The following is a 21,794-nucleotide window of genomic DNA, read 5'->3' as shown; positions in this document are numbered from 1 at the left end:
TTTGCAAGGGGAAGCGAGACGGAAAGGGGGACGAGAAAGAGACAGGAAGAAGGGACAGCGAGGGAGACAGCAAAGAGCAGCTTACAAGCGCATTTCGATTATTGTTGATGTAATCATAATTTTTCATTTCCAAAGTAAACGATACCAGACCACGCCCCCTCCTCCTCCCATTTCCATAGCCCACGCCCCTTTCACCACTCCCTTGTTCAACGCATAAAGAATCGACGAGAATTAAACGAACTTTTCATTTATTTACACGAAAAGCATGAGAAACGCGTTTAAAACGCGCACCGCGTCGATGATTTAAGTAAACAAACAGCAGGCGGAATGGGAATGGTATAGTTGGCCGAGAAATACTCTAAAATAACACCAGCTAAGGTACTATATAAGAGGAGTTTGTGTACCCTTAACTTACAACAAATCCTCTATGGATAAATAAATAAAAAATTATATACTTGCACTAGCATTTCTAGAAAGCAACTATAATGATTTAGAATAGTATTAATATAAAATAAATATCTAAAAGTATGCTATAAAAACTGTACTGTCCCTCTGTCGAGCAACTTCAACTATATTGCATACTTTTCGGCGCACGGAAAGGGGATTTCGAACTACCTATTAGTTTCTGGGCAGGTTCCGATAAAGAATTCCTTCAAATATTTCATAAAACAAAAATAACGTACTTTCTGTAGGGTATAATAAAACCCACAGCCCAGGGAGGCGGATGCCACACGGCGGGCGGGGCGGGATGACAAGGCCTGGCAGAGATTTTCGGTTTGGATCCGACTGTGGTCGCAGGGGGGATTTTGTGGGGGATCTGGGCGTGAAACAGGAGGGACTGCCGGCTGTCTTGCATCATTAATTACAATTTGAGCTGCACACGCAGAGCGCAGATTCGCGATTCGTGGCAACTCGCAGCGGGCAGGGGAAGAAGGAAAGCGAGACAAGCTGCGAATAAAAAAGGCCAGAAGGAGCCTTGCATAACCCCAATCCTGGACATTTGCCCAGGAGCCTACCGTCCTCACACATATTGGATATGTGCACATACACACACGGCCCGACACTCTGTGGCTGCGCTGACATTTTAATTGCACTGCATGACTCCCGTAATTCGCTTAATTAATCAACATTTTTGCGCTTATCGATATCGGAAGGAGTTTTTAAAGGCTTCCGTTGAGAAGGAGGAGCCAATTCAGTAATTGGTATCCAGTATTTCAAGAAAAGAAAAGAAAGCAATTTTAAAGGAGCCTCGTAATTCACTAATTAGCTATCTTGGATGTGGTGTAATATATTTTCCTACAGCTTACTCGGCCTACAGCGTCGTCAATCTCAGCAGCAGAGTTGAGCTCAATGTTAAGGCGTATCGATCTACATAGTTCTTCCTTGAAAACAGCTACATTTGTGTGTTTGCTAAGAAGTTGTCTACGTTGAGTGCATTGTATGGCTTCTGTTTTTAATGTAGTGATGAGAGATAGGTGGTCCGATTCAAGGTCCCAGCTGTCTCTGATGCTTAGCTTGTCGTGTGGAATGTTGCGATAAATTGCAAAGTCTAAACAGGATGGTCTTCGATTTACTGCGCTTGGATAGTATGTTGGTGCTCCAGTCGCCAGGATGTTGGCGTTAATTGAGATGGCGCTTGCGGCAAGTAAGTTACCTCGGTGACAGGTGATCGCAGAACCCCACCATGGATGTTTGGCGTTCCAGTCTCCGCTGATAAATGATCTTGGGAAGTTGAAGTTAGCGAATATGTCATCAAATTCTGATTGAGTCCAGCTGAAGTTCGGAGGGCAATAGATTGATCCGATGAATATTTGTCCTATACATGTTTGGATTCTGGCACCCACGATTTGGACTTTAGCATGGACGATTGGCTCGATGGGAAAGTGATTGATCTTTTTGTTAACCAGGATTGCAGCTCCACCCCTGTGGCTGCCGTCAGGTAGATTTGAAGTGTAGACTTCATATCCAAATAGTTGAAGGTTGGATGTCTTCGTTTCAGTGAGAAGGAGAATGTCAATATTCTCTCTCTCCGCAAGGTGGCCGATTTCCGTCATTTTGCCGGCAGCACCTCGCGTGTTCCAGGTGAGAATTTTTATTTGGGACATTGTGTGACAAATGCGGCGAGGAGTGCAAACGTGTACACTGCAAACAATCATGGCAGAGCCCTCATACGCAACTCGAATAGAATTGACCCAACCATTGCAGAGATTCTAGTCCGTAAGAGAGCACTGAGAAGACGTTATATTCGAACGCACAGTCCTGAGGATAAAGCTCAATGGCATAGATGCGCCAGAGAGCTTCACGTTGCCATGGCTGAATTGAAAAATGCGCAATTCGAACATATGCTGACCAATATGGACTATTCTAATGATTCCATTTTTAATATGTGGTCCTTTACCAAAAAAGTAAAAAGAATGCCACAGAAAGTTACGCCTCTGAAGAACAGCAATGGTAACTGGTGTCGCTCCTTAGAAGAGCAAGTACAAACATTTGCGGAACACCTTGGCGACAGATTCACTGCGTTTAATTTCGCATCCGAGGAGGATATCAACAGAATAAACGAAATACTACAGCGCCCTTTCCAGATGTCACCTCCAATAAGACATATTCGTCTGGAAGAAGTCTCAAACATGATACGTACCCTCAAAAGTCGAAAGGCGCCAGGTCATGACCTAATAAGCAACGCAGTACTTAAAATCCTCCCCAAAGATCACTATTACTTATCACATTGATATTCAATGCGATACTTAGAGTGCAATACTTTCCCAAAAAATGGAAGAGTGCTAGAATCAGTATGATTCTAAAGCCAGGGAAACCGGAACAGGATCCATGCTCCTACCGGCCTATCAGCCTCCTGCCCTCTTTATCGAAGGTAATGGAAAGGCTGATAGCTTCCCGACTTATAATACACCTAGAAGACAATGATACTATCCCAATGCACCAATTCGGATTCAGAGCCGGCCACAGTACGATTGAGCAATTGCACCGTGTAGTCAATCACATCCTGAAGGCCTACGACAATAAAGAATACTGCAACGGCATCTTTCTTGACATACAACAGGCATTTGATAGAGTTTGGATCCCGGGACTACTAGCCAAAGTCAAAACAGCGCTGCCAGCCAACCTGTTTGAGCTCATCAGATCGTTTCTCACAAACAGAGATTTTTGCGTCCAGTCCAGAGACGCAATCTCTGCAAATGTTGCCATTACAGCTGGCGTTCCCCAAGGAAGCGTCTTAGGACCGCTACTGTACTCCATCTTTACAGCAGACATCCCCAAGCCAAGCTATGAAGAAATGACCTACGACAACAGCAAAATGCTGCTGGCCAGCTTCGCTGACGACGTCTGCTTTCTCAGCTCCTCGAACAGTGAGACCGAGTCTTCACAAACGCTGCAAACCTACCTCAACGAATTCGAGAAATGGGCCACGGCGAACAATATCAAAATCAACGAAAGCAAATGCGTAAACGTTTGCTTTACGTTACGCCGAAAAACAACTCCGGTGGTCCACATTAATAATGTGGACATAGAGCAAGCGACTAAGGCGAAATACCTAGGCCTCACACTGGACAAACGCCTAACCTTCCGAGAACATATTGCCAGAGTCGTCAAAATGTGCAACCTAAAGCGGAACCAATTATTCTGGATGCTAAACAAGAAAAGCAAACTATCTCTAAGATGCAAGCGGCACATTTATCAACAAATCATCGCACCAACTTGGAGATATGGAATCCAAACTTGGGGAGTGGCGGCTGCGTCCCACCGAAAACGTTTCCAAACCGTCCAGAACAAAACATTAAGACAAATCACTGGCTGTGAGTGGTTCGTTAGCGGCCAAACGCTTCACAATGACCTAAACCTGAGTCTTGTTGAAGACCAAATATCGTTCTTCTCAAGCAGGTACAACGACCGTCTAACTGCCCACCGTAATCGTCTAGCCCGGAGATTACAGGGGGCTATCCCAATTCGCAGGCTCAAAAGAAGACATTTTGGGCTGCTCCTAAGAGACTAATATGAATATATTATTTACTTGAAACTAGTCGTAATTTGATCTACTCCTATATACCAAGTTGAAAACTAATTATAATTTATAATTAAGAGATTATTTACTTAAGAAAACATTTAGGTTAAAGGCTTTAATTAGATCTGTTCCTGGATTATATTAAATAAAGATGTTAATTAAAAAAAAAAAAAAAAAAAAAAAGCTTACTCGGCGTATGAGTGATTTTTTATAAATTCAGCATGCTAAAAAAATAACACTGATATTCCCCTCCAAAAATTCACCTTGGTACTAAAGACCCTCTTATAATTTACCATTTAGTTTATATTTAATTCTATTCTATTTTCTTCTTTAATTACTTCAATATTTGCACTGTATTCTGTGGGTTACACGGCGTATGAGTGATAATTAAAATTTTAAAAGTATGATATAAAAATGCCTCCAAAGATATTTAGCCCGCGGCTTGCGATTTGTGAGTGTAAAAACATGTTGTAACTAATCATAAAGTTTGTGAAATTCTGTAGATTACGTAGAAGATGTACGCGTTATCTGGGCTCTACATGGCGTATGAGTGATATTTGAAAAACATGCTTCCAAAATTTCTGATTTCCCTCCAAGAAACCCCGCCCGCCCCTCGCGACTTTGGGCCTTTGTGTGGGGGCTGCCTAACTAAATGCGTAAATTAGCATCGTAGCCCACATCAGCTGAGCCATAAAATCCGCACACAAAGGCATTTGCGGATCGCATGTGGGTCAAAGTTGGAGGCGAGGAGGAGTTAAGTAAGGCAAGGCGAAGGTAACGCGGCCCGGTAATTTTGCAGTAATTGAAACCATCAAAGTGTGAGAGGGACAGGCAATTACGGGCACTGCGATAATATTAATGTGGGGGCGGTCAGCTTGGCCGGGGTCTCGGTCTTATCGCAAATGCGGCGAATATTATCTGCGATAATGAGAAAACTAATTGTGAGCTATGCAAATGTGGCAGCCCCAGATGCACCTGTCCACCTGTGTGTGCGGCGCAGGTGTGCGTGCGTGGCCCGAATTACCAACACTGTTCGAGTGTGAAGGCAATTAGATTTGATAGTGCATCGGTTCATTTGAATAAACGGAAATTGCAGCCACCAGAGACACAAAGCTTTAAAAAGCCTCCAGACTCTGGAACTCAAAAATCGTTACGGCATTCAGTTGTTTCTTAAAAATTATAAAAAAAATTGGTATATATATAAAGCATTGGTATACATGGTACAAACATAGATATTTGAATTTTTATACTTAGTCACGTAAGAGTCTGTAGTTACTGATGAGATCTTTGCGGGCAACTGTAAGAGACGCTAAAATCCTATAATTGGCTTTTCTTGAATTCTCTAACCTCACCTTTTGTTGGCTCGCACTTTCGAATTTTCTCCTTTACTCTTTTTATAATCTTTTTTCAAGATCTGCTGCTTTGACAGGTTGTTAAGTAACCTCGATCTGACAGTAGCCTTATTGCCTTTCTCCTCCGCGCAGCATCACCTTATTTGTGTAATTTGCAGTTCAATTACCTCGCTAATGTGAGATGTCTCCGATTCCTTCCCCTTTCTGCTCCATGGGGATATATGGGTTTGTACACATATATGGGATACATCCCCTCCTTCACCGCCTGTAACTCGAATTCGTTAATTATTTTGACAGTCGGCCATGTTGACAGCCGCAGAAGTCATCGGAATGGGAGAAAGCGATTAACCGACGAAGAGAGTCGAAGAGCAAATACTCTTAGAAAAGGCAATGATGAAACATCTACAACGTATCTTTAAAATAAATACAATATTTTTTAATTGCATTCCCTTATTTATATATACTTTTTTCCAGTTCGAATGGGCAATTGGGGGATATTTTGGGAGATATATTTTCTTCTTGACTTGAACAAAGCGATGCCCTTGTGGTGCGAACCTGTCGGGCAAGTAGGATGGCCCGTCAATATGGAGACTTGAGAGGTCCTGTTGTGGCCACATGAAACTTGCATGAGGTCCTGTCGTCCGCCCACCCCGTAAGTTGTGCGGCAGCCACAGCCATTTTGGCCAACCACTGATTATGCCACATCCGAAATGGACATGTCAAATTAGCCGGGACATATAAACAGGAACAGATACATGTGTATTGCCCACTTCGAACTTTAACTTCACCCAGCACAAAGGCAAGTTTCTGAGAAGTAGCTTAAGGCCTAACAGCTGTAACTTCAATCATAAAATGTTACGGCGTAAAGACAATTATAACAACCAAATATTCTTTCACAAAACGATAAAAATAATAATGCGTTGCTTTAAAACAACCCGTCACGCAAAAATACAAGCGGCTAAGATCTCAATACAATGGTTATTTAATCAACACGCTTAAAGCTAATTACACAGATCGAGGGATTTTAGACTGGGGCCCAGTAATGGGGGCCCTTAGCAGCAGTTCCCACAGCAGCCAGCCGAGGATGACACCGTAGGCCAGCCAGCCGAGGATCAGCCGCCGATGCCGCCACTAGATGATGGAGATGTCCTTGACATCCTGCTTGTGCCCGTTGTTGTTGTGGCTATTGGCGATGAAGTCCCGCCGCAAGGCGTTCCAATTCGGATCGGGATGGTCCTTGAGCAGGCTCCAGTTCGGCGAGGGCGCATCCGGCGAAAGCCAGTTGAAATCGGCCACGTCCGTGTAGTTGTTCTGGGACTTATTCAGCCCCGAGGCCAGATAGTCGGCTTCCAACTCCGGATAATCGTAGTTAAACTCGCCAATCTCAACTTCCCTGCAATCCTCTATGATGGCGCGACAGGTGACATGGAGATAGATGCGAATGCCCCGCGAAGAGTGCAACCTCAGCTGCTGACAGGCAATGGAGAGGGTGCACTCGTCCAGGTTCTCGGCGAAGAAGGACCTGGCAATGGGGCCGCACAGCAAGGTGCATTTTGAGGCCCGGGACACCTGCACAGACCCCGGATGTCCCTGCAGTTCCACCAAGCAGTGGCTTACATTCGAAATTGTAATGTCCTGACCATTGACCTGCCTGGAGTCCAAGACTATATGCTCGTTCTTGCGATTCGCAATGGTCCAGCTAAAGGTGGAGCCTAGTTTTTCCGGGGTTTTGCTGGACTTGGCGTCGACTATGTCCTTGTTCGGGTTAGGTTTTTGCTTCGCGGCAGTCTTTCTGCCACTGAAACCGAACTTTTTCTTGGGCATCAGCCGCTGACGCGTCTCATCACTCACTGAAGTCAGTGTGTTCAGGATGTTCTGACAGGATTTGATCTTGAAATCGGAGAGGAACATGGTGGACGCGGTGAGATATCGCTGCAAGTCCTGGATCTCCAGGGTTATGTCCGCGAAATTCCTGGCCAAATCGGTAGTCGGGCCTTCGGCACACTGTATATCCTTTAGTCGCTGCTCAATATCAATGGTTTTCTGGGTAAAAGTTGAGGAGAAGTAGTCAACGCCCTCATTTTGCACCGACTCCTTGGAGCGCTGCTCCGACTTCACATCCAAGTAGTTCTGCCGGTCCTTGTTCCGCTTGTTCAGGCGCTCGAGGACCTGATCCTTGCGATTTTCCGAGTCGCCCTCCATGATTCCCAATATCGATCTTAAAAGAAAATCTGGTTAAAATCAATTTCCAAAGGGGAAGAACTTCTTGTTTCGGGCTCTGTGAATCACCTTTGTTGTTGTTTTCCTCGGCAAGTTGCGCAGCTGCGGGAAAATTCAGGGAAATCGCGGCCTTTTCTCTCGGTAAACCCCTTCTACTTGATAATTTAGATACACCTTTCCGAAATTTCGTTAGATCGAGCTTGTTCAACGACTTTTTTGTTTAAATTTATATTTATTTACTTATTTGCAGTTATTGTGTTTATTTATTATCGATAACCGACCTCCCGACATCGATTAATGACGGGCGTATGTTCATAAAGCAAGTGTCGCCTAACCAACGTGAATGACAAACGAGAGCACAACGTTATGTTTTCTGGCAACGCCAAGGTAGGAAGAAGAAGCTATGCGCGCCAAATTTAAATTTCTAATCAGAGATCTTTCATTATTAAAGGCAATTAAATTATGGTTAAAAAAGATTTATTTCGAATTTGTATTTATTGTTTCATCCCCCGTTTCCAGGTATGACATAACATACCAAAGCCCCGAAGAAATTAGTAATAATCTGGAAAGCACAATTCATTTGCTTGATATGCCCACATAAAGTAGCAGATAAAAACCAGCAGAGGAAAGTAGCCCGAAGAGGCAAACTATTCGCATTGTGAATATGCGCCTTTAATACGTGCCCCGTTCTTATCGACTTAAAAGCTCTTCAAGCAAACGAGTCCAGAATCAGTCCGTTCGAATTCCTCGCTGCTTGCGGATGTAACCATTCATCATGTTCAAGATCGAAGCCTATATTCTGTATTCATTAATTGCGTGGAACCTGCCGGGATCCCAGTCGCAGTCGCAGGATGAAGCCCGGTCTGTGTGCCTGCTGCAAGATCCGCCGAATCAGTGCGGCGAGTTCTGCCTGTCGGTGCTGGAACCCCTTTTGGATCACATTGCCAAGCACCAGGAGCAGTGGAACACCTCCGACGCCCTGCAGCTGAACGACACCCAAGCCAAACTGGACCGAATCCAGACCAAGCTGGACGGGCAAACCATATCCCTGGGGGATTCCCTGAGAAAAGTCATAGCCCAGGACTTTCAGGATAAACTGACCAGGCTGGAGTCTCACCAGACGGACATTCAAAAGTCATTGGGATCGCAACTGGAAGTGCAGATCAATCTGGAGAAGCAGCAAAAGACCCTGGCGGAAACCTTTAAGAACGTCGTTCCGGAGAACTTTGCGGAGTTGCTGGGCAAAATGAAAGAGGAGCAGACATCCTTGCAGGAGACTCTAAAGAAAATTCCACTGGATATCGAGGAGAAGCTGGCCACAATGCAGGATCAACAGAAGTCCCTAATGGCTCAATTAGAAGATCAGAAATCCCTGCTGGATGCTCTCAGGAAAACCATCCCAGAAAACTTAGGGGAGAGCCTGAGCTCATTGCAGGAAAATTTGAAGAAAATCCCGGAGGGCTTAGAGGGAAGACTGGAGAGGCTGGAAAATAGTCAGAAGGATGTGCAGACGAAGATGGAGACGCAGCAGGCCAAACTTGTGGACACTCTTAACGAAATCTACGCAAAAGTCTATTGGCCGAAGTTTGAGCGAATCGGCTCTAGACTTCTATTTTTCGATCGCCAAAAGGCATACACTTGGCTTACGGCCGTGAGCACCTGCCGCGAAATGGATGGCTACATAGCCTCCATCAAGGACCAGGAGGAGTTGGACGCCATTAAGGGGAAACTGGCTGGCAGGCACTACTGGTTGGGCATCAACGACCGAGACACCAGGGGAGACTACGTATCGCACGCATCCGGAAAAAAAGCCCCGTTCTTGATCTGGAAATCAGGGGAACCCAACCACGGGCAAAGCGACGAGCGCTGCGTTGAGCTTGTGGATGGCGAGATGAACGATGAACCGTGTTCCAAGGAGAAGTTCTTGATTTGCCAAACTAACTCTGATTTGTAGCCCGAAACAATGCTGTACATTTTCTGTAGATCAATGACTCTTCGAGAACGTAGTGACATAACTTTATAACACCGCCCCAAATATTCCATAATCAATTATTATTTCCCCCAAAAATAAATCTTAATTAAACAAATATCGTAGCACATAAAAAATTGTGTCGGAATGAGAAAACAACTGTTTCAGCGAACTCAACATATCCCATGGGTATATATGTTTAGGACAGGGGAGAAAAGAGATCTCTGTGGACGGATATATACACGAGGCGAATATAAATGCGGTCCACTGTACTGAAGAATACTCAGTTCGGTGGCTTCGTTCGCTGCTGTTCCACGCCTTCAATATGCCCAAACTGGCAATTTATTTTTCGATCGTAATTATTGCCTGGACTTTCTATGGATTATTATTTTGGAATTTTCTTTTGTTTTTCCTACAATTGTTCACATTAAACGATCCCTTTAAAAGTCTGCTTGCACCTTCATCTCCCTCGCTGCCTTTAGTTGAGTAAAGGGTATCTGATAGTCGAAGCGTCCTCCACTGTTACTCTCAAAAGTGTATGTATGTATGCTGTGTGTTTTTGCTATGTTTCCACTTATTACCAAGAATAAACTTAGCAGTATTGGACTTCAGCTAGAAGTCCGGATCAATATTGAAAAGTACCAAAAATCACATAGCCGCGGTTGGAAATTATGTGGCTGTATGACCCCATATTAATGTTTGTTTTAGTTACCAATAAGACATTCTTGTATGTCATGGGGAAGCGTCAGACGGCAGCTTTAGAGCTAATAAGACCAAAACAGGAAATTCCCTCTGACTTGAAATCGTAATTTAATTTATAACTATTATACCTCCTAATCATAGAGTATAAGGTATACTGGAGTCGTCGGAAAGTATGTAACAGGCAGAAGAAAGCTTATTAGCCAGTCGTTCTAGCGTCCGTCTGTCTGTCCGGCCTTATAAACTGACATCTCAAAGAGTAATATTTTTGAAGCTTTTTGTTTAACATTTTTCAAATTAAATTATCCAATTAAAAGCTCTAAAGTAAGTAAAGGAATTGGGGACAGTCGCTACTGTGCTTGCACCTCAATCTCCCTCGTACTCCCCTTAGCTGAGTAACGGGTATCTGATAGTCGAGTCCAACGTCTGAAGAGTACTTTATTATTATTCTCAAAATTGTACTTAAACTTATATTGTATTTGCAACAATAAACATATCAGTCCAGGGGGCTATAGAAAGCGGAGGCAAGCTATACTTTTTCATCAGTTCGGACTCGCGATTAAAATGTGTAAACTCGGACTTTATTTTTCGATTGCAATTATTTCCTGGAATCTATATGGATTGCAGGCAAAATCCTTGTATCCCCACTCTCCTGAAAGTGTAGCTGAGCCGCAGGCGAATAAACTGATGCATTACAGAAGCAGCAGAACGATATCCAGAAGTCAATTTCAGATCAATTCAGGGTTCAAATCAATCGCGAGAAACAGCAGAAGTCCTTGGCGGAAGCTTTTAAGAATATCGTTTCGGAAAACTTTGTGGAGATGCTGGGCAAAATTAGGGAGGAGCACTCATCTTTACAGGAGACTATAAAGAAAATTCAACTGGAAAGCGAGGAGAAACTTTCCTCGATCGTTCCTCCCGGATTTGAGAGAATTGGATACCGGTATTTCTATGTTGAAGGAGAACTGCAGAAAAGCTGGATTGATGCAAGGGACTTTTGTGTAGCAAAAGGGGGATACTTGGCAGCCATAGAAAACCAAGAGGAACTCGACGCAGTCGTGCTGAAACTCAACGAAAGCAATCGTTACTGGCTGGGCATAAACGACAGAAACGTTGAAGGAGAGTATATATCTGAGGCCTCTGGAAAAACAGCCCCATTCCTCAAGTGGGCAGATGGAGATCCCGACAATAGGGGACCCGGCGAGCACTGCGTTGGCATAGCTCCCAGCAAAGCTATGGCTGATTGGCCGTGTCATTTCGTTTTTGATTTTATTTGCAGTTTGGGCAACCATGTCTAGTTGAAATAATAATAATTCAAAGATTTTAAAACCATTGCTTACACCAAATACCGTTTCAATAAATCTTCTTTTTCGGCCAAGGTTGCTTGTATTTTTGTGAAACCACACCCGAAACCGACAACTTGAAGAAGAGGATGGTGCTCGGCTCTCTCCCACTTTTTATTTTCGACCAAAACTACAGGCAAACATTTAAGAAGCGATCATTTGGAGGTGGCGGTGTGTTGGGTGTGTTATTGCTTAGTTGGCTTAAAGTTATCCAGTTGAACATATTTACAATTGAATTAGTTAATTACATAAACGCAGTATGTAAGGTATAGCATCTAATAATATAATATAGTTAGGTGTGTGCTGTATGTGTGCCCTATTGCGTGCAAATGTCCTAAAAAGCATTTGTACTTCTAACTTCCTCTTCGTTAGCAACATTTCAACACTTAAGTACTAGAAAAATATTAAAGACATCTTTACTCCGCTCCGATATTTGGTTGATCATAGTTACTCGTTTTTGGGCTGTGCTTCCTTTGCATCCTGATTCTTTTTCCGTTTCCGTTTCCGTTTAAGGCACATGACACATTCCTGAATATGATGTGCGTTTTATATAGCAGTAAATATTAGTTGTAACACGCTAAACCTATTGACTACACAATGATTTGAAACTCCCCTCCAGTTTGCGTTGGAATTTGTGCTCCATACTTGGGGGTAGTCTTCGTGCGACAGAACAACTCCAATTCTATAATGCATGTGACCAGCAGATGACTAAGATTTGCGAAAAACGCAGTAGACAGAAAGTTGTACACCAAACAAAAGTAGATTTCTCGGAAATGTTTTCGCGCGTCCGCGAATAGATCGTGAGATCCTCCTTATATAGATCATGAGAGCTCGCCGATGGGAGCGTTCTGCAGCCACAGATCGTGGATGAAGTTGTACAGGTTGTCGCTGACGGCCACCTGGCAGGGATTGGAGATATCATTGCTATCGTCATATCGTTTCGGGCGTATAGGCTGACAACTCACCTTATAGGGCGTTGGGTTGAGCGTGCGTTTGTGGTCGTTGCGCAGCGTCTTCAGCGAGATCTGGACCTTCTCGCGCACCTGCTCCAAGGTGGGGAGCTGCTGGCAGATCTTGCCCGCCTTCCAGTACACCTTGTACAGAGATTCCACGTGCGAGGGTATCACGTAGGCGCGCTTCGACTCCTGGAAGGGGTGGCGGCACAGCACCTTCTGGCCCACAGCCGGCGGCGGCTCCGATACCTTCTGCAGCAGATCGATCAGGGCGTGGCCGTCGGCGCTGTACAGCCGATAGGCATTCTTGTTGCCCGGCATCGTCACCTTCTCCACGTCCTGGCTCAGCTTGATCCTCGGCTGGCCGTTGATCTCCACCAGCTTGTACACGCAACCCAGGGCCGGCTGTCGCTGGCAGGTGACTGGAAAGTAGTGCAGTAGCAAATTAACTTAAACATTTCGTGTGAGCCCAGGAACACTCACCCAAGTGCGTGCCAATGCCGAAGCAATCGATCTTGTGTCCCTGCTCGTTCAGGCTGAGGATGGTGTCCTCGTTGATGTCGTTCGATGCCACGATGGTCAGCTTGTTGAACCACGGGACCTTGAACCGCTCCGCCACCTTCTCGAAGGTCTCCCGCGCCAAACAGGAGAGGTAGGCCAGGTCGCCGGAGTCGATCCTTATGCCCAGGGCGTGGTAGCCCAGGTCGTTCAGGGCCAAGGCCACGGCACTGAAGTTCAGCAGACCGCTCCTACAGAGAAGAAACAGGACCAGGCGTTCAGTAATCGCATTTGCAGACGCCATCCAGTGCTGCTTGGTTTTGGTTCTCAATTCAACAAAGGTATTTCTCTCAATTTGCTGTACAATATTTGGTTTTTTGTTTGCCACTAGGTCTAAAGCGAGAATTACACAAAAACAAATGGTTTGGAAAGTGGGGTGGCGCTAAAGAAAACGTGTTCGGGAACCCAAATTGGCTCTTTTCGACTTGCAAGTGCGGCTCTTGGTGTTGGAGAATTCAGCCTGGCAAAATTTGTATCTGGGCGCAGCACAAAATGTCGAGGATTTTCGGTTTTTCTGTTCAAGCCATGCAGTGTGCTCTCTCGGACGCTTTTCATTAACTATGTACAGGTTAAAAAACTAACGAAAATACATTCTGAAAATGCACTTCAGAACGAGGAGAAAATATTTAATAATACAAAACTGGGGCACGGAAAAACAGGAAAATTAAGGTAAAAAAATGCTGTAAAACTTAAACAGAGTTGTTTGTGAACGGGGACGAGGACAAAAACGGGGTTAGGTCTATGACAGCATTAGGGTGATTCAGTGCGTGTTCGTTTCGGATTTTGGTTCGTATTCGTGCCTAAAACAATGTTGAACAATGGAAACATTCAGGAATGTATGGGGTAGTACTTTACTTTACGTCACCCAAAGGGTATCCGAGAAATGTGATTAGTTCTCATATCGTTACACTGCAAACTCAAGCAATATTTAGTTTTAGGCGCAAAGTTGAAGACCTCCAATTTAGATCGCTCTTCTTGGTAGCCTTTTCGAACTGTTTTATGCACTGTGTTATGTGTGAGCTTTGGGATCGCTGATCATTTATGCGTGAACTCGTAGGTTGCCGTATTGTTGCTTTCGAGTGGGTGAGTAAATGCCATATGATATTATAGTGTTGTTGTTCATATCATGTTGTAGACTGTTCGAATCGTTGGGGTTTCGTAACTCGAAGACGTGTGTTTACATACCTCTGCCAAAATAGTGCCGGAAGTCATTTGTTTACTATGTTAGGTTCGTAAATTCTTTTCATTTTCGATTTTTATGGGTTCTGATTTGGGTTCGATTAATGATCTTGGTTTTACTTGCTTCACATTCACATTTAGGACGAGAAAATAAAAAGCAAATTAAACAAAGTTGAGTTAGAAAAGAATGTCGAATGGAAAAATGTCATATGATATGGCGTGCGTTAGTGGAAATAGTGATACCCAAAAATACAAAAAAGAATGTTAGGAAAGCACGAGGGAGAAAGCAAAAGAAAGTTAAATAACTTGACTTCACCTGTTCTTGCTTTAATCTTTTTGCCCGAATTGTTCCCCATTATAGGAAATGACTTGATGACCAATTTCGTAACACCGAAGCAGGGACACATACATAGGCATATAGTCATATATCAGCTTAAATATACACATATATATGCATGTATATGGTGGTTATAATTTTGAATTTAGTTTCTAAATTTTGGTTAAACATATGTCCATGTTAACATGCAGGCGTACATTAGAGCATTAAATGGCTAAATGAAAGAGCTAGCAAAAAATCGTTTTTTAAGCTTCAAAAATTTAAGAAGAGCTGTTAAAATTTATTTTTTGCCAGCTCTTATTAGTAATATTTGGCCGAAAATAATGATAGGTAAGGTTAGAATGAAAGCTTCAAAAAGCAGAAGAAAAATGTTGGTGAAAAGAAAGATATGGAAATGATTGGGTCAGATAAATGACAATGGAAGATAGATAATATAAATTCTTTGAAATTTCATCTTCGCCTTTGCAAATTTGGTTTCTCTATTACTCAAACGTCTTTTTCGATAACGACATTTACCTGAATGACTTCTCGACATATTTTGGAAGGTATGCCGTCCCATTGGACACTGTGGTTGTCTTTGAAGTTGCTGTTGTTGTTGCTGTTTTTGCTGTCGCGGTTGTTGTGCTGGGTTTAGTATCTTGTATCTTAGTATCTTTTGGCGATCTACTGCCGTTACTCTGAGCAACACCATTCTGATGGCCATTGGTCTTGTGTCCGTTTAGTTGGCCATTAGTCTGGCCGTTTTTGTGGCCATTGGTCGATGCCTTTGGCTTTGGCAGACTGTTCTCAGACTTGATGTCATTGATAACCCTGGGGTCTGTGTTGGCTTGTTCTGTTTCTCGGCTGTTGGATAATACTTTGGATTATTACTCAAACGAAAAACCAAAAATAGAGCTCACACTGGAAGGTGATTGGGGGATGTGGCGGAAAAACTCAAAAATAGTTTCAATGTATGGGATATTTTCAATGTTAAGACTTGACTTGGTTAGCTGTTCAATAGTTACTCTTGTTTGGGTATTTGTATCTGGCTGGTGCACGTCTCGAGAGTCTCAAATACAATACAAAACAGATCAAGGAAATCCGTACTCAAAATAACAGGGGTAAAAAGAGGGTAACCGGGGAGTTACGGGTATTACAACACAAACGAAGGAAAACCGATAACTAAAACCGTTCCGAGAGAATCTGCCTAAAAGCGAAATACCTCTTAACATCGTACGTATCGACAAGGGCCATGAATCCGTCTGGGAATGCGATGGCGTAGGACACCATCGCCGCCAGCTCTCCCTCGCTGGACTCCTCAGTGGACACGTCCAGCAGGTGGGACAGCATCGCCCGGTGCTTGACGGCGTGCTCCAAAAGATCCTCCATGATGCCTGCAAAGTACTTTGTTATAAAGGGCTTTTCCTATTGGGTGTTGGCAGTATTCCATCACCTGTTTGCTTGTGCTTTATTAGACGGGTCTTCAGCTCTCCAATGCTGCTGAAACTCGTGATATAGGCATGGGCATGGGTGCCCTTCACGGGGATGTTGAAGAGCTTTCCGGCCAGCACATTGGAGGTGCCATCAAAGCCACCTGAAATAAAGATATACCAATATATAAGCAATGTATCTCAAAAGGCATGGTGGAAAGGGACGAGAGAAACTGAAGAAAACTTTAATTTTCAAAATCCAGTCTTGCAATTACCCACTGCAGTAGCTTCCAAACTTTTAAATGCTCCCCTAATGGTACTTCATCATTAAATTCTCCCATTAAGAGCGGAAATTCCGGCTATAAACATTTCAGCTATTCAACCCGCCAAAAAAGAGGCCTTGCCCGGAACCTTGACGCCACGCGAAGCCATCCATTGATTTGTGGGTGATACTATGGGAACCTGAGTCCCAAACCCATGGCCCAACTACCCTGTGGAACGCATTAAAAACTTCGAGCGTTGCCTGCCTAGCGAACGGAACGAAAAAGTTACGATGTGTGAGCGCCAATTGAAAGGCTCCGCGGCAGAATCGAATCCGGACTCGATGTGCACCTGTACCTGGCACCGATATTCCGCATACATGGACACCCTACGTGGGCGTTGCGTGTGCCACCCACTTCGGGAACTTTACTGCTCTCGGGGCGCATTTAGTTTAACACATAAACAAGAGTTCTTGAACTTTGTCGCAAGGGGAGCAGGTGGGTGACGGAACTAGCGATGTAGCAGGAGCGGAAGCCTTGATGAAGGCGGAGAATTACTCATAGTTTGGGGGAGGGCCTTGAGAAATGGGAAAATCGGAAGTCGGAGTCAGCGGAGCCTCAGCTCCTGACAGTGACACGTGCTTTGCATGCATGCACATCATAAAAAGTCATGGAGAAAACAATATGAAAAGCACCGACTTCCTCCATACCTCGCCCCCGTCCAAACGATCAATGCATGAAGGGATATGGTGGCTTATAGGCTGCATACATTTCCTGTACCAGGGGGAACTACACATTGTATACTTAAGTATATCTAAGAAAACATATATGTACAGCTGAATATTAAAACTTAAATATAAAATAACCAATATTGTTGTTCCCCTTTGTAAAAACCATGTAAGGCCCCTGCAAAAGGTGGCTGTGACCAAACTTTGCCCGATTCCTGACGATTTCCATCCCCCAATTATTTTTAATTGATAATGAGCTGTCTGCATGCAATTTGGCAATGCCGAAAAAATGTTTATATCGCACACGTTTGACCTTACTTGTCACGGCCCCTAGAACCCATCGGATCGGAGTTTGGGGCGTGTGAAAGTTCATATTTTATGATGGAGCTCAGTACCTGTGTAGGAATATTTCGATGCGGACAGACCGCCATCCGGTCCCTGGGCACGACGCAGTCCAAACTCCAATAGTTTGACGTGTTTGCCAGCTACCATGCGATAACGGGCTGCATTGGTGGCCATTAAACTGTTTTTGGGCGGCAAGAAGAGGCGGTGTTAGGAAATTTCCAGATAGCATGGGCAAATATAGAGGCAGACCTACCTGGCATAGTTTACCAAGGTGAGAAGAGTCGTTTCCAGCAGCTGTACAATGATCAGAGGTCCCTCGATCTTAATGATGGGAACTCTAAAAATAAAAGTATATTATGAACATTTTATATAGCCTGCTATCTTAAAGATAGATAGCATGTATTACTGTCTGCCTTTAACTGAACTCTGAAAACCTCGAGACTGATAATAACGATGCCTGCGTGTAAACCCATAAAGTAATTTTCTGATTAAATACGTAATGACTGTTTTGATGACCTATCAAAATATTATCACACAGCTTGAAGAATAAATTGTACATTGTAATGATACATTTAAATTCCATAGGCATTAATTGTTTTTTCTATTAAAAACAGGCTCATAAGTGCTTCTGACAGTAACTGCATAAACCATAATGTTGATTTTAATCATAGGCAAGAACTTCAGAAGCTTGTCGTCATCAGATTCATTCCCCAAAAAACACAATTGGCTTGCTTAGGTCGGCTATATGACCCCATCCTGTGACTCCCATGCAAACCCACCGTGGAAACGCTACCGTGCCCTCATCAATGGCATACAAGGTGACATCCCGCGCCGTCAGGTTGCCGAGGTACTCAAAAAACTCGTGCTCAATGCCCTCGGGCAGCGTTTGCTTCAGGTATTCGATATCTGAAAGGGGTCCAATCAAATTGATTAACTAATGTGAGCCAGAACACGTTGTGGAAGCACTCACCGCTCTGGGAATAGTGGAAGCTATCCAGGAACTTCAGGCACTCCTCGAGCCCGGCGAAAATCGTGAACTCTCCATGGAATGGATTGTTGCGGAAGAACAGGTCGAACACGGCCGTATCGTCGGTCTTGTCGGATTTCCAGTAGGCATAGGCCATCGTTATTTGGTACAGGTCTGTAACAAAGGAGATGAGTGCATTCATTAGTCGTGGGTAAAAGCACTCAGATTACCCAAACTGTAAGATATGTTAAAAAAACATAAATAAATTTCAACAAACAAGCTGGAGATAAGTTAATGCACATTGTATTCGATTGGTAAAAACATTACCCTGCGGAATACGGGGTTCCAGTTAAGTGGGTTCCCCTGTACATATACTCTCAGCCCAGAGTCGCTGCAGATAAGATAGCCTGGAAAGCCTATAGCTGGTGGGGGCAATTAACGCTACCCAAATACAAAACACGAGCCCGCAAATGAAATGCAAATTCTTATCTGAGTGCAAAGACCCAAAGATCGCTTTTTGTTTCACTTATTCGCGCCCGTGTCTGCCATGCCTAAAAATATAGGTGGGTATATATAGAGGGCTACACTGGTAGGAGCCGAAAGCACTGCAAGCGCGCCAAAATGTCTCTGCCTAAATGCCAGTCGGCTTCTGGGATTTTAAGTTTGGGGTATTTCAATCAATTAGGAAGGAATAAGACATACTTTTACTAGAAAATTATTAGAAATTCCAATTAGAAAAACGAAAATATCTGTTGGCTGTAGTATCTTTAAGATACTGTTGTTACTCTGAGGAAACACGAACTTAGATCTAAGGTACTCAAATGTTGATCAGAAGTGCCCCTAGCCAGTTATACACCTTTAAGAGCCATCTGTAGTTACCCGTTAGCAGGGGCTGGACCACTCCATTCTGGTTCATCCGCCCGCGGTCCATAAACTGGCCGCCCGCACAGCCCAACTCGCGGTCGTTCATTCCGTCGCCGATCTGGGGATCTCGAGCTAGGTCTGCTGTAAGGCTGGGCTCTCGACGAAGTGCCAGTGGGTCCGGATCGCACTCGGTTCACACGCGCCTCGCTTGCGGCAATTGATGTGCCAAATAAACAAATTAATTAATTGCTTCTGCTCGGTGGCCTGTTTATAGTCGCCTGAGTGCCGTTGAACTTCTGCTGTTTATCTGTGGGGGACAGAAAGTGGAATTGCAATTGACTGGAGGCGGTTTGGAGGGGGTTTCAGCTCGCATGACGTAACGCGATCTTTGCGCTCGTGTTCAAGTAACTTAGCATAGCTACTTTGAGTACTGCACAGCACTATGAGATACCCGGTAATTGTCTTGATTCCATAGTAATTATAGGACTTCAAAAAGCTTTATCATTTTTAATATTACGAACTATGAGTTTATAAAAGTAACTATAATAACTTCAAATCAACATATATCACTCGGTTTGAAGAGTTGTTTCGAAAAATTCAATATAGGACATCAGATCAGGCAAAATAGATTTGAATACTGCGCACTATTCAAAGAAAACCAACTTTAGTAATAATAATAATTTCGTAAAACTATTGTTTCTCAACCGCCGGGCAACGAAACTGAAACGCGCTATCTCGAAAGTTTTGAAATGCAAATGAAATACGTGCTAATTTGCATGGGCGAGACAAAACCCGATTTTTGTGTAGGGGCTGTTATCAATTAAGGCGACACGATTCGGGCCCCGTATCTGTTTTTATTCTCCCCCAGGACGGGATCTCTTCTTATCGCGGGTGAACTTTACCGCTCGACTTTTGAAGTTGAATTGAATCCGAATTCCGAAATTCGAAGTGCAGAGGCTAACGGGTTAGGCGAGCGAGGGAGGCGAGAGAGCGAGGCGCAGAGAGAGGGCGAGAGCGAATGCACTTTTGTTGTCGCGGGAATTTGTTGATTTTTGTTTTTGGTTGCCATTGGCAGCCGGCTGCTTGATTTGTGCCTTGTTTTTTAGCTTTTCTGCGATTCGCTGTTGCTCTATTCGTTGTTTGTTCGGATTATTGGCAAATGTAGATTACACACAACGTGTTGCTGCATGTTGAAGGTTGCGTGAAGGTCGCGCCACACAGGCGCACGCCACGCACACCGAGCACACACACACGAGGGGGCGGCGAGAGTGGGGGCAGGCCTACGAAGAGCGGGGCGTGGGCGGCGGAATTCTGTATGCACTTTCACTTTTTTTCTAATTGGGCGGCAGTTTCACACTTTTCCACCCGCTTTCGTCACTCTCCACCTGGCTCAACCTTTTCGAGCGACCTTTCTGTTATCAGCAGTCTGGCAGCCTGCTTATCACACTAGTTTGCGTTTTTCTCAGTTTTTTCCCGCTAAGCCCACGAAAAAGTTAAATTACTTTTAATTCATTCACGAACGCTCTCGCGCACGCTCTGCTTCTTCTCTGGCGAACAGCTGTTCGGGCTGTTGTGGGTTGGCCAGTGCTGCCAGATGGTCGCTTCGAGCGGATTTCCCTCCCTTTCCTGAAAATAGCGGGATCGATATTTCTAGCTATTGTCATAATTTGAAATACTGTTTTTATTATTTTGGGAAGAGTACGCAACATCCATAAACTGTTTGTAAATCTGCTTTATTTAATGAAATCAGTTTGTTTCTCGTCTTCAAGCAATATTCATTTTATTGTATATTATTAATGAACATTTAAGAGCTGCATACATATGTGTATATATATATATTAATACTAACCAGAAAATATATACAGAAAGTATCTAAAAATGTTAAATAAACAATAAAAATTTGGAACTAAATTAAAAAAAAACTGTAGAGTAACTGACATGTATTATAAGTAAACCCCACACTTTATTATCCATTTGAAATGTTGAAATCAATAAATATTTGGTGGTCATATTTTCTAGCATATATCTATAATAATATCAAATTTTAGCGTTTTCCTGTTTTCCCCGGCTTTGTGTTCATAATTATTTCAATATTTGTATTTTTAAAGATATTTGATCTACAATATCACATAATAATAAAAACGTAATTCTCAGAAATTCAAATTTTCGTCTTCTTCTTATTTCTCCTTTTCAACAAGTTCCGAATCTGTCGAGTTTTAAACTTTAAATAAATAAATGACCAACAGGTTCGCAAATATTCCTTAGTAAATCTATCAAACGTGCCTATTTCAAATTTTCAAGTTGGACGAGATTACATTTTTCTGACGTACATATGCACAACCACTCTCAAAACTAGAAAAATTGTTGTAATATAAGTTTTCATTTTTCATACTTTTCTGTGCATTTTTGAGTTCCAAGAAAAAATTAGTTTTTATGGGAATTCCAAAAAAACTGGCTTTTCAAATTTAAAAAGCTTGCCACGAGGAAGTCTTTGGGATAGCCTTATAAGACCCGATGAATAATTTAAATTCCCAGATTTCGTACATAAACGTTTTTTAACATTGAGTCCCGTAGAGATTAAAAATGTAGA

General features: G+C 43.4%; 3 protein-coding genes across 5 annotated transcripts; 1 reads left to right on the top strand and 2 right to left on the bottom strand.

Annotated features, from left to right (window-relative positions):
* Nucleotides 1-6,332: 6,332 nt before the first annotated feature.
* On the bottom strand, nucleotides 6,333-7,897 carry LOC108029298 (tubulin-specific chaperone C). Its single transcript, XM_017101501.3, has 2 exons — nucleotides 7,663-7,897; nucleotides 6,333-7,591 (listed from the first exon to the last, which is right to left on the bottom strand). The coding sequence occupies exon 2, from the start codon at nucleotides 7,573-7,575 to the stop codon at nucleotides 6,505-6,507; it is 1,071 nt and encodes a 356-aa protein (XP_016956990.1). The 5' UTR covers nucleotides 7,576-7,591; nucleotides 7,663-7,897; the 3' UTR covers nucleotides 6,333-6,504.
* Nucleotides 7,898-8,368: 471 nt separating this feature from the next.
* LOC108028946 (CD209 antigen) lies at nucleotides 8,369-9,547 on the top strand. Its single transcript, XM_017100966.1, has one exon. The coding sequence runs from the start codon at nucleotides 8,369-8,371 to the stop codon at nucleotides 9,545-9,547; it is 1,179 nt and encodes a 392-aa protein (XP_016956455.1).
* Nucleotides 9,548-11,700: 2,153 nt separating this feature from the next.
* LOC108029174 (nicotinate phosphoribosyltransferase) lies at nucleotides 11,701-20,781 on the bottom strand. Of its 3 annotated transcripts, none has more exons than XM_017101325.3 (12): nucleotides 20,707-20,781; nucleotides 19,220-19,511; nucleotides 18,344-18,514; nucleotides 18,153-18,279; nucleotides 17,627-17,710; nucleotides 17,424-17,551; nucleotides 16,064-16,204; nucleotides 15,833-16,004; nucleotides 15,148-15,474; nucleotides 13,041-13,306; nucleotides 12,570-12,979; nucleotides 11,701-12,503 (listed from the first exon to the last, which is right to left on the bottom strand). In XM_017101325.3, exons 2-12 carry the CDS (start codon nucleotides 19,308-19,310, stop codon nucleotides 12,426-12,428), a joined length of 1,995 nt encoding a protein of 664 aa, XP_016956814.1. In that variant the 5' UTR covers nucleotides 19,311-19,511; nucleotides 20,707-20,781; the 3' UTR covers nucleotides 11,701-12,425. The 3 variants fall into 3 exon arrangements, with proteins under 3 accessions (XP_016956814.1, XP_016956813.1, XP_016956816.1); XM_017101324.3 differs by lacking the exon at nucleotides 20,707-20,781 and adding an exon at nucleotides 20,107-20,349; XM_017101327.3 differs by lacking the exons at nucleotides 15,148-15,474; nucleotides 20,707-20,781 and adding an exon at nucleotides 20,107-20,346.
* Between the last annotated feature and the right edge of the window lie 1,013 nt (nucleotides 20,782-21,794).

This window comes from Drosophila biarmipes, chromosome 2L (assembly GCF_025231255.1).
Source record: "Drosophila biarmipes strain raj3 chromosome 2L, RU_DBia_V1.1, whole genome shotgun sequence".
Classification (NCBI taxonomy): Eukaryota; Metazoa; Arthropoda; class Insecta; order Diptera; family Drosophilidae; genus Drosophila; species Drosophila biarmipes.
Note: the sequence above shows the minus strand (reverse complement) of the source record. Positions and strands in the feature narration are given on the sequence as shown.